Source organism: Panthera onca, chromosome E2, assembly GCF_046562875.1.
Source record: "Panthera onca isolate mPanOnc1 chromosome E2, mPanOnc1 haplotype 2, whole genome shotgun sequence".
In the NCBI taxonomy this organism is placed as follows: Eukaryota; Metazoa; Chordata; class Mammalia; order Carnivora; family Felidae; genus Panthera; species Panthera onca.
Genome location: NC_138353.1, coordinates 9,750,369 through 9,768,528, shown reverse-complemented (window position 1 = coordinate 9,768,528; position 18,160 = coordinate 9,750,369). Strand labels below are relative to the sequence as shown.

At 56.2% G+C, this 18,160-nt stretch overlaps 1 protein-coding gene across 1 annotated transcript in view; it reads right to left on the bottom strand.

Annotated features, from left to right (window-relative positions):
- SLC8A2 (solute carrier family 8 member A2) overlaps positions 1 to 18,160 on the bottom strand; it is a 29,826-nt gene that overhangs the window by 2,198 nt on the left and 9,468 nt on the right. Inside the window, exons 4-9 of the mRNA XM_060651592.3 lie at positions 11,422 to 11,844; positions 7,536 to 7,639; positions 7,361 to 7,378; positions 5,972 to 6,096; positions 5,601 to 5,700; positions 1,202 to 1,480 (exon numbers count right to left, since the gene is read on the bottom strand). Of these exons, the coding sequence (XP_060507575.1) occupies positions 1,202 to 1,480; positions 5,601 to 5,700; positions 5,972 to 6,096; positions 7,361 to 7,378; positions 7,536 to 7,639; positions 11,422 to 11,844 (1,049 nt within the window). The remainder of the gene's footprint in view (positions 1 to 1,201; positions 1,481 to 5,600; positions 5,701 to 5,971; positions 6,097 to 7,360; positions 7,379 to 7,535; positions 7,640 to 11,421; positions 11,845 to 18,160) is intronic.

Below are 18,160 nucleotides of genomic sequence, written 5' to 3'. Positions count from 1 at the left end.
CTGCGTGGGCAGAGACACGGGGGTCACAGGGGCCCAGCCTGTCCCCCAGGCCAGCTTTCCAGGAGACCCCGACACCATCCCCGGTGCCCCCCCCCCCACCTCCCCCTGGGCAGACCCCGCCTCCCGCGGCCGCAGCTCCCCGCCTGAGGCCCTTGACCCCAAGCAAGCCACGAAGTGGGTCATCACGCCCGTGCCGGGCGCTCTGCAAGACCCGCCGCCTGCTTTCTCTGGAACTCGCTGCCTGCTTTCTATGGGACTTGTCTGCATCCAGTGGTAACCACTGCCTACTTTCTATGGCACCCCCTGCCTGCTTCCGGTGGAACCACCGTCCGATCGCAGTCTCTGCATTCAGTGGGGTCTGCTGCCTGCTTTCTATGGGACTCGCCGCCCGCTTTCCATAGGAATCGCTGTCTGCATTGCCTGAACCCACTGCCTACTTTTCTCCTGGCCCCGTCACCCCATCGCCAGCTGGCGGGACAAAACAAGTGTTCGGTTCCACCCACATGCAACCCCCTTCCTGTCAATTCCCCACCTGGTCTCTGTCCAGCACGCAGCCCCGTTTCTGTGGCCTCCACCCACGTCTCAACATCTCGCTAAAGACTCAAATCTCCGGTATAGAGCGCAGGCAACGGAGAGCCAGTCACAATAGCTGCTTTCTGGGGCGCCTGGGTGGCTCAGCGGGTTTAGGGGGCCAACTTTTGCTTTCGGCTCAGGTCGTCGTCTCACGGTGGTGAGACGGGGGCCCTCCCGAGTCAGGCTCCACACTCAGGGCGGGCTTGGAGCCTGCTTGGGATTCTCTCTCTCCCTCTCTCTCTCTCTCTCTCTGCCCCTCCCCCGCTGTTCTCTCTCTCTCTCTCTCTCTCTCTCTCCAAAAATAAACATGAAAAAAAAAAAAAGTTGCTTTCTACAGGCCCCGCCCCCTGCTTTCTATGGAGCCCACTGTCTGGGTTCTACGTTTCCCAATACCTTAGTTCCACGGGACATCCCAACGGTTGCTTTTGGGGAGGATTCCGTTTACCTACTGAATCACAGGACCTCCCTGCCTGGTTTCTCTCCTGCTCCCTCACTGCGTTTCTGTGGGACCCACCATCCGGGTTCTGTGGGATTCCACCACCTTATTTCTGCACAACCTTCCTCCCGGGCTCTGCTGCTGGGCTTCTCTGAGACTCTCCCCGGACAAGCGGTTTCCCAGGGGGGTTACCAGGAATGGACGTGCCCAGGGCCACGAAGACTACGGCGTTGACAGAGTCCTTGAGGCCGACGGTGCAGCCAAAGTGCGAGGCAAGGTCCCCGATGAGGGCGGTGAGCAGGCCGATGACCAGGATGCAGACGCCGAAGCAGGCCCAGCCGTGGCAGTACTCCGTGGGGGGCACGCAGGCAAAGAGCACCTTCCAGAACACCGTCAGGAAGTGCATGACGTAGTCAAAGCAGGAAGGCAGCCGTTCCTCCCGGGACCCGTCCTCCTCCTCCTCCTCGTCCCCTGTGGGCACACGACCCAGCTGGGGCACACACCCAGGCCACCTTCTTCCTGGCCTACAGAGGCCCCCCCGTTTTGTTCAGGAAAATTCTGCTCTATAAAATGCATTGCCTTCCCAGAATTCCTTGCGGCCAGGAGCCCAGATACCGATATTCGCTTTTCTAGAATCCCTTGGTGCTGGAGGCTGTGTGCTCGGCTTGCCAGGATCCCTTGCCGCTAGCCAAAAAAAAACTAGGCCACATCCCTAGCCAAAAAAAAACCAGTCCTTTTCCCAGACGCCTTGATAGCTACCATTTACAGAAAGCCATTTCTACAGCTGGAAATACTGACTTCCTCTGACTCATTGTAGCTAACGGTAGCCACATGCTCAGCTAAAGGTGCTTGCTTTCCCAGAACCCCTTGCAACAGCAGCCATGTGACCCAGCCCGGCCAGGAGACCTAAGCGGAGGGCTTCTGGAAAGCTCCGGCTTTCCTGACACGGGCACTGTGTCACACAGGTGTTTTCTGAACGCTGTAAAGGACGCCTCACCGGCCCTTCGTGGTGTTTGTATCACCTGCTGTGACTGAATTCGACCTGTCCTTGACCTGCCACTTGGGGCTCGTGTCAGGGGAAAGCCCACATGAAATGGTTTGTCTACCTTGCCCTAAACTGAGAAGCACAAAGCAATGAATGAGAAGCGGGAAACGAATTGAATGGGCGCTATGCCCGGAAGGACACCGATAAGGAAGAGGGTAGTTCTGGATCGGTCACGCAGAGCAAGCCAGGGAGCAAAAGGCAGGGAGCCACGGCGACGAGGGGAGGGCCACCCAAGCTCCTCTGAATTGTCAGCCAGCAGGGGACACACTGACGGATTCGGGAATTCGGGTCATCTATCCCTCTCCCCCTTTTCCAGCTCACTTAGTCTCTTGTCTTTTTTTTTTTTTTTAAAGTTTGCAAATGATTAACTAAGTGGTTTCTTCATGCTTCGCGCCATCTTTCAAAGAAGGGGACTTTTGCGGCGACCCCAGGAAAAGTGGAATTGGACGCTCCAAAGCAGCAGGCACGCTGCCCCTTCTTGCTACCCTACTTCCTCTTTCTCCCCGCCTGGAATGCGAGCTTGACGCCTGGAGATGCGGCAGCGATTTTGCCACCATGTGGGCAAAGGTTGAGAGTGGGAAAGAGAAATAAAGAGGGAGCCTGGGCATTTAACGATGTTACTGAGCTGCTGACTCTTTATTGCCTCCTACGGATTCCTTTGTTCTGTGACAAAAGTAACCTCTAGGGTGCTTCAGCTGCTTGTGGTTGCGTTTTCTGTTGTTTGCCGCTGAATGCGTTCCTCACTGGCCACGGTGAGACGTGGCCGAAGTCAGAGTGGGGAGAACGCACCCTTGGCAGGGAAGGGCTGCTATCACTGCATCTCCCGGGGGCTTTTCCCTGCCCTGCTTCAAATCCTGCCTTGGTTTCCCACTGCCCTTAGACCGAGGCCCACATTCCTGTGCCTGGCACTCAAGGCTCTGGTCTCTGCAGACTCCTCCAGCCTTTCCCATCAGGGGAGGCTCTTCTCCAGCCCTTCCCATAGAGGGAGCCTCATGGTTACGCCTGTGGCTCTGGAGCCACGTCTCTGGTTCCAAACTCTGGATCTGCCGCGTGATCCTGAATCCGTGTCCTAACCTCTCTGAGCCTCCGCATGCCTATCTGAGAAGTGGGAGTAAAAACTGGACCCGCCTCAAGAGAGGGCTGTAATGACTGCACGAGGCGGGCCACGTAAAGTACCCTCTGCGCAGCCCGGCGCATCTCCAGCCTGACGGCTGTTATCGAAAGGCCCCTTCTAGTGCCTGGGGAGATTCACAGATGCTCCAAACCAAGGCCGCCCTGCAAAGAGCATCCGGTTGAGGCCCGGAGGTAAAGGAAATACAGAAGCACCTTTGAAGGTGCAAGACAGGACACAACGTGTCATCCAAGGGGGTGAGACCCGCCCCTCTCCATCAGCGCCTCAAGCAGTCTCATGCTCGTGGCAAGGAGGCAGGGGCACGGGTTGAACAAAGTGCTCAGAATGATCAAGGACCGAGCTGGAAACTTGGGGAGCATTAGCTGACTGAGGCCAGACAGGAGATGGACTTCAAAGGCTGCCTGGCGCTCCACGGTCCCCATCATGACGTCGTCATCAGGATTATTACCACTGGTAGGGTTTTACCCTCCCCCACCCCACTACTTCCTCTGATCTAATGGGTTGCTTCCTACCGACCCACCAGCTGAGTCACCTCCACGACCACCGTCTCGCACCCCGCAGCCTCAGTTTTGTGCTACCCTCTCTTCTCCGCTGAGCCCGGAGGGAGTGCTGTCTCCCCACGGTCCTTGGCTCCCATCCCTCGTCACCTCCTCCTGGCCCACCTCCTGCCAGCTGGACAGCCTCAACTCCCCCCCCTCCCACCCCCCATCCCAGCCTCTCCTTCCTTCCACAAGCTCCCTCCGGCTTGGGGAAGCCTGGAGCTTCCCCCGTTCAAAATGCCCCGTGGTCCCCCCGCCCTTGCACCGAAATGACACCCCAGCTCCCTGCGGTGGCCTACGCGGACCTGCGCAGTCTGGGCTCTGCCCACCTCCAGCTCCTGAGGCTGTTTCTTCATGCCCGAACCTAGTCACCTTCCCCAAACGCGCCACGACCTAGGGTACTTGCAAACTCTGTACTTGGTTTCCCCCTCTGCCCGCAACACTTCCCCGTCTTCTTCCTCCTCCTGGCTTATTCCAATGTGAAGACGCAGCTCAGAAGCCTCCTCCTCCAGGGAGCCCTCCCGGACCTTCAGGCTGGGTCAACCTCCTGTCTGGATTCCCGCAGCAACCTGAGGTCCCCTGGCCCAGCCCTGCCTGCTCTGGGTTGTCACTGTCTTGTGGCATGTGTGTCTCCCCCCACTGGACTATCAGCACTGTAAGAATAGGCTTCATGCCGTCATAATCATCTCTTTGTCCCCAGCAATGTCGTGAACAGGGCTGAGTCCAGAGGATCCCCCAGAAATAGATATTGGAGGGTGCCTGGGTGGCTCAGGCAGTTGAGCCTCTGACTTTGGCTCGGGTCATGATCTCACAGTTCATGGGTTTGAGCCCTGCGTCGGGCTCTGTGCTGACAGCTCGGAGCCTGGAGCCTGTTTCGGATTCTGTGTCTCCCTCTCTCTCTCTCTGCCCCTTCCCTGCTCCCTCCCTCTCTCAAAAATAAACATGAAAATAATAATAATAATAATAAAGAAATAGATATTGAAAGACTGTGGCTTCAGAGAGAGACATCACTTCGCTTCCTGGTATATTTCCATTCCTAAAGCCTGGTTTGTTTCGATCTCCCTGTTCAACCACAATTCCTAGTGTATTTTCAGTTCCTACAGTTAGGCCTCCCTGAAGGAGGCCTGATGTTGTATAAGGGACAGAGAAGCCTTGAGCTCCAGCTCATTCCCTGTGGGACTTCAGGCCAGTCCCTCCTCTGCTGCTGGGCCTCAGTTTCCCCAATCTGTATCACAAAGGGCCAATGTTGGTCTCCCAAGACTGAACCCGTGAATCCAAGTGCCACGGTGTCTCTGGCCACGGGGGGGCAGTGTGGGCCCATCTGAGACCCAAGGAGGGCGAAACCCGCACAGGTGGGAGAGAGCTGGGATGCACCCCCGACCCTGACTGTCTCCGTGGCAACAGAGGCGCCCAGGCTGTCTGAGGAGGCCATGACGTTTAACCTGTTCCCACCCTCCAGCCATCTGACGCCAGGAGAAAGCCCAGCTGGGACTCTCCTCCCCTCAGCTCTCTGCCTCCACCCCTCCGGCTGCCTTTCTCTCTGTGTATCCCTCTCTCGCTCTTTCTCTGGCCCTCTGCAGTTTACTGACTTCATTCTCTACACCCCTCATGTTCTCTCCATGTCTCTGTCTCTCTCCGTGATTCTCTGCACCTCTCTCCTTGTGTGTGTCCATCTCTCCTGTTTGTATCTGTTCCTTATCTTTCCCTGTTTCTTTCTTTTTCTTTGTGTCCTTGTTCTCTTTCTCTTCTCTATCATTCTCTGTCCTCTTCTTCTTGTCCCTCTTTCTCTCTTTCTATTCATTTCTCTCTTTTCCTCCCCAGCACTCTGTCTCCCCATCCCTCCCTCTCTCTCCTCTCTCCTCCCTCCCCACTTACCTGCGCTCACTGTAACTGCCTCTAAAAACTGTTCCCTCCATGAATGGGTCCCAATCACCAAGGCCAAGTTGGTTTTCTTGATGAGCTTATCCACCGTGTTCTGAGGATGAAAGGGAGGGGAAGAGACCATTGCCTGTGACCACCTCAGCGCATCCCTGAGGCTCCCTGAGGAACACTGGGGTTGGGGCTCACAGCCCATGCTCAGGGGTCCTCAACCTCCCCACACCCCAGTTCACGCAAGAAGGGAAAAGGTGGTGTTGCTGTCCATGGTGCTGGCGGAGGGATGGGCTCGGACCCTAGATCACCCTCCTACTTGATTCTTACCAGACTTTCCCCAAGACTCCAGGAAGCTGGGGTCCCCAGAAAGTCACCTTAAAATCATATGACTCCTCGATGATGACCTCCAGTCGGCGGTTTTCCCCAAGAACTGGTTTGCCCATCTCTGCTATCCTCCGAGCCTCCTCCTCCTCGGCTGTCAGCTTCCTGTCCCCATCCCCTGCAGCATGAAGGATGGGAGTTAGGCTCACTGGGCCTGTGATGCCCTCACTATCTGTTCCCACTGAGAAAGAAAACTCTGTCAGCTGTCCCTTAGGAAGCCTCCGCGGTGGCACGCCCCCAGCCTGCCCCAGTGTCCCCATATGACCACCATCTTCCTCAACCTAAGACCCAGCTGGTCCATGAAGTTCAGCTGGTAGGCTCTGGGCTTCAAATGGAGGGAGCTGTGTGACCCCGGGCAATGCCTTAGCCTCTCTGTGCCCCCGTGCTCATATCTGTGAAACAGGTACAACAACAGTAGCCACCTATGGGTGGTTGTGAGGGGTTAAAGGAGTTACTTCACGTGTGGTGCTTAGGGCTTAGTGCCCGGCACACAAAAATAGTCTAAAATGTTATTTCATTTGTTAAAATCACCAACACCGTCATCATCATCACCACCTTCGTGGGAGGAGGCCTTGTCTCTATATCTAAGCTCTGAAAAACATCCTCGAGTGTGTTTGAGGTGGTGAGGAAAGAGGGGAGAGCCAATGTTGGTACAGATCTTGGACCCAGACCCACCTATAGCTGGCCCTCAGCTCACCTGTCTCCCCAAAGCATGTTGGTCCTTTGTTCCAAGCCCAGCACCAACTTAACCCTAACTCTTAGAGGAATGCCACCCCAACCAGGAACACTCTCAGAAAACTCTGCCAGCAATGACTTTTATTGTGGTTAAGCTTCTGGGATTTGGGGGCCTATTTGTTACAGCAGCTCCTATCACTTACCCTGACTAATGCGATCTTTAGTCTGACCCTAATCCTAATTCCAAATCCAGATTCTGATCTCAACTCCCAAACTACTCTGTCCCTTATGTTCAAGCAGCTGCCCCCATCCTCACCCCAATCTCTCACCCTGGCCTCAATTCTAACCATAACCGCCCCCCCGCCAACTCACCTCAAACCCCAGCTTAGGCTTTGACTTACATCTGACCCCAATTCTAATCTGATCCCACCACAAACCCAGATAGGATCCTGACCTACCATTCCCCCAACGTGCACTACAAACAAAACATGATCTTGGCCTCCGAACCCCCAGCTGTAGCCCCAAACTCAATGGACCCCACCAACTCTGAGATCAACTCCAACCCTCACCAGCTCCGAGTCTGCCTTTATCTCACCTCCAACCTGCCTCAAACGTGACCTCAAAGGGTAGCTTGAGGCCATGACCCTCCTCCCGAGACCCCCCCTACAGTCAACCTGCACTCAAAGCCCGGCGGTGACTCCACTCACCTTGATTGAGCAGCAGAGCTGGGGAGAGACAGAGACAGAGAGAAGGTGAGATTGCTTCCCTGGGAAGCTCAGATCTACGAGCCTGAAGGAGCAGCCACTAATGGAGCCTCTGAGGGTCCCCCCCCACACACCCTGGACCCCTTCCCTCTCCCACAGCATCCCTGTCACCCCTCACCTGAAATCCCTCGCTTAAGCCACTGTGGCTGGCCCAGCTCGATGAAGAAATTATCCTTTTTCTCATATTCCTCGTCATCAACTATCTTTACCTGAAGAGTTTTCCTGAGCGGGGAGGAAAAGCACCCAGCATGAGGCCCCAGCCCGAATCGCCAGGTAACTCTCCACTTGCCCAATTTCTGGAGCGCCCCTCCATCCCAGGCCCCGCAATTTCCCCCAGGCTCATTCCCTCAGTGCCTCTGGATCTCTGTTCAAACCTCTTTCTTAATGAAGCTCACTTCCCCCACCTTCTTTAATATTGAAATCCCATCCCTGTCCCGACCTCAGCACGCCTGGCCCCCTTCCCCTGCTGTACACGCTCTTTGTTCCATATCACCTTCTAACAAACCATCGAATATGTTTATTGTGTTTACGGTTTGCCATTTGTCTCTTCACATTAAAATGTAAGTTCTAAAAAAAAAAAAAAAAGTAAGTTCTGGGCGCCTGGGTGGCTCAGTCTGTTACGCATCAGACTGACTTCAGCTCAGGTCATGATCTCGTGGTCCGTGAGTTCGAGCCCCGCATCAGGCTCTGTGCTGACAGCTCAGACCCTGGATTCTGCTTCAGATTCTGTGTCTCCCTCTCTCTCTGCCCTTCTCCTGCTCACGCTTTGTCTCTCTCTCTCTCAAAAATAAATAAATATTTTAAAAATGTAAAAAAAAAAAAAAAAGTAAGTTCCACCAGGGCAGCGATCTTTGTTCATTTATGTACTTTGCTGCACGCCCCCCCCCCCCCAATGCCTAGAGCGGTGCCTGTTCCACAAACATTTGTGAACTCTAATCCTTCAGTTCAGGAGGCCCTCTCCTTGCTGCCCTCTGTCCTGACCACATTCTGAGGATTAACTGAGCGCTGATTGATTTTCTCAGCATCCGCGCTGCTATGGTAACCAGGGGGTGCGGGGGGGGGGGGGGAAGAGCCAGGAGTTGTCCGTGCCCTCCAGGCACACAGCCCACCCCCCCTCACTCACAAAGACCCACAATCCCAGAAAACCCACGGCCCTGCCGCTAGCAGCCCTTTCAGCTGTAGGAACCTTGAGGCCCGGCCCCAGAACCCAGAAACACAAACAGCCAGCCCACACAGTCACCCAGCAGAAACCAATCAACACCGCCCACACCCACACACCATCACACCCCGCAGCCATTCCCTATGCAGTGGCAAAATCACACAGACCAGATGCCTGTTAGCACAACACCCCCACCGCAGCCTCGGCGACTTCGCCAACCTGCAGAGCCCCACTGTGGTTCCGTGTAGACTCTTCCTTTCTTACATCTCGCCCATTATGGCTCTCGGGTGTCTGTTTATTTTTATCCCCTTCAGTCTCTCTCTCTCTGTCTCCATCTCTGACCCTGTCTGTCTCAGTCTCTTCCCAGCTCTCTGCCTTCCTTTATCTGTGTTCCCCTCTCCCTGTCTCAGCGTCTGCAGAATGGAACCGCCAAAGTCACCACAATTCAAGCAAAACGCTCTCGATCAGACAGTCACTCAATGGACCCATCTCAACACACAAACGCACAGGATACAGCGACACCCATGTAGAGACAGATGCACACAAGATGGCCATGTGGGGACATATGCCCACCTCCACCCTCACCCCCTTCTGGTCTCAGGATATTTTAATTTTCTGTGGGCAGAAAGAAATGGCCACCCCCAGCCTCAGAAGTGGACTGGGAGCTGTCCAAGGTTCTGGAACACCGTGGCGGGAAGCAGGGTCTCCTGAGACATTCTACTCACACACCCTGACATGTGCAGACAGCTGTCGACCCCGCGACACGCTGACAAGGTGATACACACACACCTCCGACGCTCACTCTCTCGCAGACACGCCGGGATCCACTGACGCCCGGTGACTGACACCCATGCCAACTGGCATCCTGACGGGCGCGCCCTCATGGAACCCAGGGAGGAGAAACCCAACTGGCAGGGGACAGCAAGAGGGACTCGGGCTAGACTAAGGCAGGGCTTCCCGAGATCAAAGGAAGCAGCCCTTCTCCCCAGGCTGACCTTCTGTCACCCTCACGTGTGCCCTCCTTGCGTCCTGCAAACCCCACTCTCCAGCCCTTCCCAGCCTCTGAACTCGGACCCGTCTCCTTCGCAACCCTGTCTTTTGTCCCTCTCTCTGACCCAAACTCTCTGAAGCATCAAGAAGACCTCTCCTCCCCCGAGTTCCCCTGAGTTTCTCTCAGTAAGAAGGTCTCTGTCTCTTCCTTTCAGGCTTCCCGGATCATAGCCTCTCAATCCCTCTCCTCTCTCTCCGCGTACTTCTGTGTCAATTTCCTTCCCCCTTTGTATCAACGTTCCTGTCTTTCCGTCTCTTTCTTTCTCTGCTTCTGTTGCTCTCTCTCTGTGTCTCCATCTCTCTCTAGGTCTTCTCTGTCTCTGAGCGCCTCTCTCTCTCTCTTTCTCTCTGCATTCTCTCCCCGCCACCCCATCTCTGGGCGTCTCTCCTCCACTTCCGGGTTGATCCTCCCTGGGGCCACCCCTCTGGCCCCGGGCTGCTTCCAAGCACCTCTAATTAGCGCCTGCCCGGGAAAGGAAGGATGTGTTTCCCTAAACGCTAATTAGCCTCCTGTTCTCTGTCTTCTGAAGCCACAGCTGGAAGACTGGGTGGGGGCAGGGGTAGGGGCAGGGGCAGAGGGTGTCCCAGCCTGGGGAAGCCGTGTGGGGGAGGAGAGGGCCTGTGGGGTCGCAGCAGCAAGAGGGAAGCCGGTTAGACTACAGGGAGGACCAGGATAAGCAGAAAGACAACTCTCTCCATTCCCCCTGCCTCTAGAATGTGACAAGTGGGGTCCGGGATGGTGCCCTCAGCCCTCAACCCGAGTTCTCGGCCCAACGCAGGCAGAGAGGCAGATGGAAAGGTACGGAGAGGCCGTCACTGAAATATAACCCGGGTCAGCGAGATACTGGGGACCGAGATCCGGAGATTAACAGAGCCCTAGAGAGGGCCTGCCAACAGCGAGAGACGCGGAGACACGAAGGGAGGGATGGAGAGGCGGGGAGAGCAGCGAGAAGCTGAGCGGAGGCCAAGGCCCAGAGGCTGGGAGGGGGAGGGGGCAGGGAGCGCGGCGGGGGCTCTGCTCGGTGGGAGGAGCGTGGGCGGCAGAAGGAGGGAGACAGACGGGCGTGCGGGGGCGGAAGAGAGCAGGCAAAGCGGGGGGGGGGGGGGGGGGGGGGGGGGAGGCGCCGTCTGCACGCCAGGCATGCGGCGGGGGATGTGAGGCTGCAGGCACACAGAGGGGACTCGGGCATCTGTGCAAGGGGGTGGCCGCGTGTCTGAGCGTGAGACCACCCCTGACTGTGCTCCAGCGCGCGTGTCTGTAGCTTTGTGATTCTGTGTGTGCCGGTGTGTGCGTTATTGTGTCTGTTAACCAGGGCACTTGCCCCGACCCCACCCGCCTTCCCCAAATCCCAGTCTTCCAGTTTCTTCAGGGTCTCTTCAGGCCCTGCCCCCACCTTCCCAGGCCCTACCATTCCTACTCGGTCTTTTTTTTCCCAAAGCCTCGCTCACATTTCCCTTGAGTCTCCAGCTATTTCCCCAGAGCCTTCCTCCTACCCACAAGCCCCACCCCTCCCCTAGGCCCGCCCCAAGACCCGCCCCTTCACCTTGGCCCCGCCCCGGCACTCCTGTCTCCTCCCTCCCCGCCTCTGTCCCGCCCCCTCCCTAGGCCTTGCCCCGCCTCCCACCAGCCCCCGCCCACTATATGGACACGCCCCATCCACTTCTCAAGGCCCGGCCCCAATTCCGTGGCCCCGCCCCTCCAGCGCCCCGCCCACTTCGTCCGCCGTGCCCGCGCCCTCGGCCCCGCCCCATCTTCCCGCCGCGGTGCCCCGGGGCTGCCGGCCGACGCGCTCACATGGTCTCGTCGTCGCCGAACTCGAGCTCGCCGCACGCGTCCTCGTAGTGCACGCCGCCGCCGCGCGCCGTGCCGTCCACCGTGCGGTACGGAAGGCGCACGGTGCCCCGCGCGCCCGAGCTGCGCACGACGCGCACGTCCACGGTGCCCATGCACTCGCTCACGTGCAGCAGGCGGTCCTGGAAGGAGAAGATGCCCGCGTGGTCGTCGTCCAGGATGGTGACGGTGGCCAGCAGTGGCGCCACCAGCCGTCCCTTCGGCCGCCCGCCGCCGTCGGGCTCGAACATGCCCTGCGCGTCGCCCACGCGCAGGTTCAGCAGCCGCACGAAGAAGTGTTCGTCCTCCTCGAAGATGTCGTCGTCGATGATGCCGATGCGCAGCTCCTTCTGTGTCTCGCCCGGCTTGAACACCAGCGTGCCCTCGCTGCGGCGGGAGGGGAGGGGAGGGGACAAAACAGGGGTGAAGGTTGGTCAAAGGCTCTTTGGGAGGGAGGGGAGTCAGGGTGGGCTTCCTGGAGGAGGGAAAGGCGCCACCGAAAACTCACAAGTATGAGACTGGCCGGGTGTTAGACACATAGTCAGGGGTGCAGAAGGGGAACAAGATAAGGGTTGGTCCCTCCCACCATGGAATCCGTGAGGATTAGGAGCGCCAGCATTACATAGAGAACGATGAAAATGAAATCAGCGCCGGCTTCCTGTGGGAGTTTCCAGCGGGCAGGAGTGCTCCAGGCAGAGGGAACAGCACATGCAAAATCCCAGAGTGGAGAGAGCCTGGAGTGTTCCACAGCCACACTTCTCAGCCCTTAAGGCGCCCCCGAGCCCCCTGGGAGATCTTGCTAAAATGCAGATTTCTGGCTCAGCAGCTCTGAGTTTCCAGACTGCATGCCTAAGTCGCTCCCACAGGATGTGGATGCTCCCATGGGCTACAGGGACCACACTTGGGAGTGGCAGGGATCCAGGGTCCAGAGCTGCCATGTTCACACTTCTGATGAAAACCTTTGTGTGCTCCTGGATGCCCACGACAGCGAGTCCACTGTTTAACTGGGCTCATTCATTGAACAAGTACTCCCTGAGCACCTGCTCTGGGCCCTGTGCTGGGCAGTGCTGGAAACACAGCGGGGAAGAGGCCCTTCCTTCCCGGGGCTCGGAGGCCTGTGGGAGAGTCACATCACAGTGACCGTTGCACATGTAATAAGTTATTTCCAGTTCATTCGTTCAACAGGTATTTGTTAAGCACCCTCTGTGTGCCAGGCACTGTTCTTAGTGTTTCTTGGAGGAAACCACAGCAAAACCAGATCAGAGCAACATCCCTGCCCTGGTGGAACTTCTATTCTAGTATAGGAGGCAAATAAACAGCAAACATTATATAAACTGGCAGGTGGTGATGGTGCAATGGAGAAAAATAGAGGAAAACAGACGAGAGGGTAGGGCGCGGGAAGGCGTTGTGTTAGGATGTCAGGGAAAGCGTTTCTGAATGGTGACATTTGAGTAGAGACTTGAGGGAGGTGAGGGTGGGAGCCGTGTGGAGGAGATCTGGGGAAAAGTATCCCTGGCAAAGGGAACAGCCAGTGCAAATGTCCTGAGGCAGGAGTCGTTTGGAGTATCTGAGGGATGTATCTGAGTATCTGGGAGGCGGCCAGTGTGGCTCCAGTGGAGGGAGTAAGGGGAAGAGGGAGATGAGATCACAAAGGGAACAACAGGGCAGATGTCACGGGGCTTTGGTGGGCTACGCTAAGGACTTTGGTGCTTATGCCGAGTAGGATGGGAAACATGGGAGGCCTCTGAGGAGGGGAAGGATGTGAGCTGGCTTAGATCTACAAGGGCATCGGTTGTGTCTCTGAAGCACATTCGAGATACCCTATAATGGGGCAGGGGAGGGAATGAGCGACCTCGGAGTAGTCCGAGTGAAACGTTGAGGGGACAGGACATGATTGGGCTCCTGGCAGGGCTGTAGGCATCAAAATGACTCTGGGCTGTAAATGCACCTTGACCACCTATAATTTCCCCTCCCGGTCCTCCCCACCACGCGCCACAGGCACCGGTGCCAGGGCTATGTGGTCCAGAAGCGTCCTCTATCATTACTGTGGTCACTTTCGTGAGAAAGAGGCCCCGGGCTCTAATTCTCCAGAAGAAGTCGGCTCTGTGGGAGGCGCAGAGGGACCCCAAGGTTCTGGCAAAGAGGGAGAACCAGATGATAAGCCTGGAGTGGACAGAGAAGGGACTCCCTGTCGTGGCCGCCTTCAGCTCGGGAGACGCTGTCCATGGTGGCCAAGGCATCCAGCCCCGTGAGCTAACCTGCTCCAAGCCGGGTTCCGCTGCTGTGCCAGCTGTGGGATCTCGGGCAGTTAGGATGTGCAGCCCCTCTGAGACTCAGTTTCCCGATCTGTAAAGTGGAGCTAATAACCGTGCCTACCTCCTGGGGGTGTGATAAGGACTGAGCTATTATGCAAGGGAAGCACTCAACCAAAGTTAGCTAGTGATATGCGTATATGAAGATTAGAATCTTAGAGGGGCGCCTGGGCGGCTCCGTTGGTTAAGCGTCCGACTTCGGCTCGGGTCATGATCTCGGGGTTTGTGGGTCTGAGCCCTGCTGATGGTGCAGAGCCAGCGTGGGATCCCCTTTCTCTCCCTCTCTCTGTGTCCCTCTCGCTTCTCTCTGTCTCTCTGCCCCTATCCTGCTCCCGTGTGTGCTTTCTCTCTCTCTCTCTCTCTCTCTCAAAATAAACAAACTTTAAAAAGATCTTAGAATTCTAACGTTATGGGATGTCAGAAACATGAACTGAAGGGATAGTAGAAGGTGGGGATGTTAGGGCCATCTTCGCCAAATGGTTAAAGTGGCATCAGAAGCAGTGGGGCAGGCGGGTGTCGTGGGCCTCCTGATATCATGCACTGAGGAGGACACAGCATCACTTACGTGAATTCCTGCCAAAAAGTGCGCCCCCTGAACTGAGTCATGAGGAAACATCGGACAAAGCCCAACTGTGGGCTGTTCTAACTGGCCTGTCTTCAAAAGTGTCAGGGTCATGAAAGGCAGAGAAAAGCCAAGGGATCGATATCCCGACTGAAGAACTCTAAAGAGACCCGACAGGGACGCCTGGGTAGCTCCATCAGTTAAGCGTGCGACTTCAGCTCAGGTCACGACCTTGCGATTCACGAGTTCGAGCCCCGCATCGGGCTCTGTGCTGATAGCTCGGAGCCCGGAGCCTGCTTCGGATTCTGTGTCTCCCTCTTTCTCTGCCCCTCCTCCGCTCACGCTCCGTCTGTCTGTCTCTCTCTCAAAAATAAACATTAAAAAAAATTTTTTTTTTTTTAAAGAGACATGACAACCAAATGCAACGTTGGGTTCTGGATTGGACGGGCAAGGAGGGAGCGTGTGCAAATAGGGTCACAAAGGATGTTACAGGGACAGCAGGAAGATGCAAACAGGGACCGTAGATTGGGTAGTAATATGGATTCGGTGTTTACGTGTCCTGAGCGGGACGACCGGACTGTGACTGTGGTGGTGGTGGTGGGGGGGGGGGGTGTCCTACATCTTAGCAGATGCACGTGCGAGTATTCATGGGCGAATGGCCCTGCTGTCTGCAACTCATTCCCATATAGTGGCACAACTATTAATACTCTTACATATTAACTGGAAGGGGTGCGTGAATGAGCACAGAACGAAATCTGCACAACTGGCGAATCTGGGCGAGGGCTATAAGAGGGTTCCCGGAACCATTTTTGCAGCCCTTGTGTAGGTGTGAATTCTTTTTTTTTTTTTTTTTTTTTCCAAAACAGAAGGTTGGGAAGAAAAAGGACACGGGGATTTTAGAAACCAGGCGTGATGGAAATATAGAAGATGGGCTTCCGTTTCAACACTGGATGCGCAAAACCTGAGAAGACGAAAGGCTTTGGACCATCGCATCCGAGACTGGTTGGGGGTACGGATTAGACTATCCAAATGTGGGGGCGCCTGGGGGGCTCAGGTGGTTGAGTGTCCGACTTCTGGTTTCGGCCCAGATCATGATCTCATGGTTTGTGAGTCCGAGCCCCGCACCGGGCTCCGCATTGAGCATGGAGCCCGCTTGGGATTCTCTCTCCCTCTCTCTCTGCCCCTCCCCTGCTCATGCTCTCTCCCTCTGTCTCAATATAAATAAATAAACTTAAAAAATATATATCCAAATGTGAGAGTCTTGGAATCTGAGAACTTTAGACCCTTGGCATGTGAGGATTACGGGGGCTTCAATCTCAGAATCTTGGGACAGCTGTGCCATTTTGGTGCCTCGGAGATCATCTTTAATTTGGAGAAACTGGGGCGCCTGGCTGGCTCACTCAGTAGAGCATGGGACTCTTGATCTCGGGGTTGTGAGTTTGAGTCCCACATTGGGTTTAGAGATAAATAAGTATACTTTTTAAAAGCTGGGAGAAACTGAGACCCTTCGACCACCCTAATCTCTATGATACCTGTGGGCAAATCAGACAAAGGCATCCCTTCTTTAGGACACTTGATTTCCATGAATCAGGACATTAGCACAATAGACATACAAGTCTGCAATGTCCGCTCTGTGAACAGAGCTTTCTTAGATGGGGTGCTCTTATGCAGTGCACAACCTCAATAACTGTGCGTGACAGCCCTGATTGCCCACACTGAGGCAGGAACTTGCCTGACGAACAGGGTCCAGGGCTAATCTTGGAACCCAGGTGCCCTCCCTCCCGGTCCCGGACCTCAGCAGCCTTTGAATGGTGATGCCAGGTCTGTGAATGTCACCTGGGATGGGAGAGCAGGGGCCGAAGGAAGATGTCACCCTTTCCTCGCTCTTCGGTTCCACCACCGAGCAGCATTTACTGCTGCACTTCAAACATCTCAGGACTGAGGTCATTTGCAGATGAGAAAGCGGGCTCTGATTCCAGCAGGCGATACCCGCACTCTCTTCCCTCTGCAAAACCTTTGGCGGGGGGGGGGGGGGGCGGGCAGTGCAGACCAGGGGTGTGGGTACGAGTGCAAGAGCGAAGAGGCCGGGCTAAGGGCAGACACCTCAATCTGGCGAATGCCTTTTCTTCCCTCGAAGGAGGCTGGGAGGCGGGGGATGGTAGGGGGAGGTTGGAGGGAGCAGGTGGCGGGTGGCCAAAGGGATCCCGTGCTCCAGGATGACAGAAGGAGATCCTGAGCCCCACTCGGGAGAAGGCAGGGGGTGGGCGGAAGGGCAGGAGAAGTGAATGGGGACGGGCCCGATACGAGGGTCCTGGACTGCCCTAGGTGGGGGGAAGTGACCCACAAATACCCGAAGCGGTGGAAAGACGCGAAGGCGTGACAGCGGCACGCAGGGGAGACTGGGCTATCCGAGGTGGCGGAGGGAAAGATTGGCGAAACACAGCACTCAGCCCTAGGACGAGAAGCGCTAAAGGGAGGCGTGGCCGACTACGTGGCCGAGGGGACCCTGTCAACAGCGCGGCCACCAGCACTGCCTCCCAGTCTCCGCTCTGCTTTCCTCACAGCCCTCGCCACTGACATTGTACGTGTTCGGTGTCTGCTTCCCAATGGTCTGTCTCTCCCGCGAGAGTGTCAGCTGCCTTTGGGCAGGGCCGGGACGTGTTGCATTCACGGCCGGTCCCCACTGCCCAGGTCCGTTCCTGGCGGGTGGGAGACCCGTGAGAAGTGTCGTCATTACCGTAGGAAACTATGAGACACCTACGCGTCGGGCAGCAGAATATACCGTAAAGCTATCATTCTATAACCCAAGGTCCGTGGGTTCGAGCCCCACGTCGGGCTCTGTGCTGACAGCTCGGAGCCCGGCGCCTGCTTCCGAGTCTGTGTCTCCCTCTCTCTCCGCCCCTCCCCCGTTCACGCTCTGTCTCTCTCAAAAATAAACCAACGTTAAAAAATATAGGGGGCGCCTGGGTGGCTCAGTCGGTTAAGGGTCCGACTTCAGCTCAGGTCACGATCTCGTTGTCCGTGAGTTTGAGCCCCGCGTCGGGCTCTGGGCTGACGGCTCGGAGCCTGGAGCCTGCTTCCGATTCTGTGTCTCCCTCTCTCTCTGCCCCTCCCCCGTTCATGCTCTGTCTCTCTCTGTCTCAAAAATAAATAAACATTAAAAAAATTAAAAAAAAATATAGTCCCTGACACATAGTAGGTGTTCAGCAGGAATTGCCGAACGGGGCAAGATCACAGGTCTGCTCAAAAACAGGGGCGAAGGCAGGGAGCCGGGCAGCGAGACTCAGGAGGGTGCAAAGGGTGCGTTTCTCCGCGGCAGAAACCAAGGGCCTGGGGCTCATTTGGGCACTGCCTCTCTCCTCTTATCTCATTTAGTTCTCCCACATGGCGCTTACCAGCCCCCTGACGTTTTTATGTATTTAATGGCTTATAACCTTATTGCAACTTGAGGGTAGGGACCTTAGCTGTCTTGTTCTCCATGGTGTATACCCCGCAGGCATATGGTAGGTGCTCAGTAAACCTTTTTACTTTAGTAATGGTGTGTGTGTGTGTGTGTGTGTGTGCGTGCGTGTGCGTGTGTGTGTGTGGGGGGGGGAGGGGAACCTGTTCCAGCAGGTGACGGTACATGTCAGGGAGCTATAATAATTAACACAGGGTGATGTCAACCCCCAAAACCCACAGGTAGATAATAAACATGGGAAGGCAGCCTGTGGGCGGGGCGCGGCCACGCCATGTGGCTTGTCCAGCAGCGTGTGGCAAATGCCCACAAGAGTGTCCCGGACTCGGCCACCTGGCAGGGGGAGGGGGTGGGGAGGGCGAGAGACTCTCC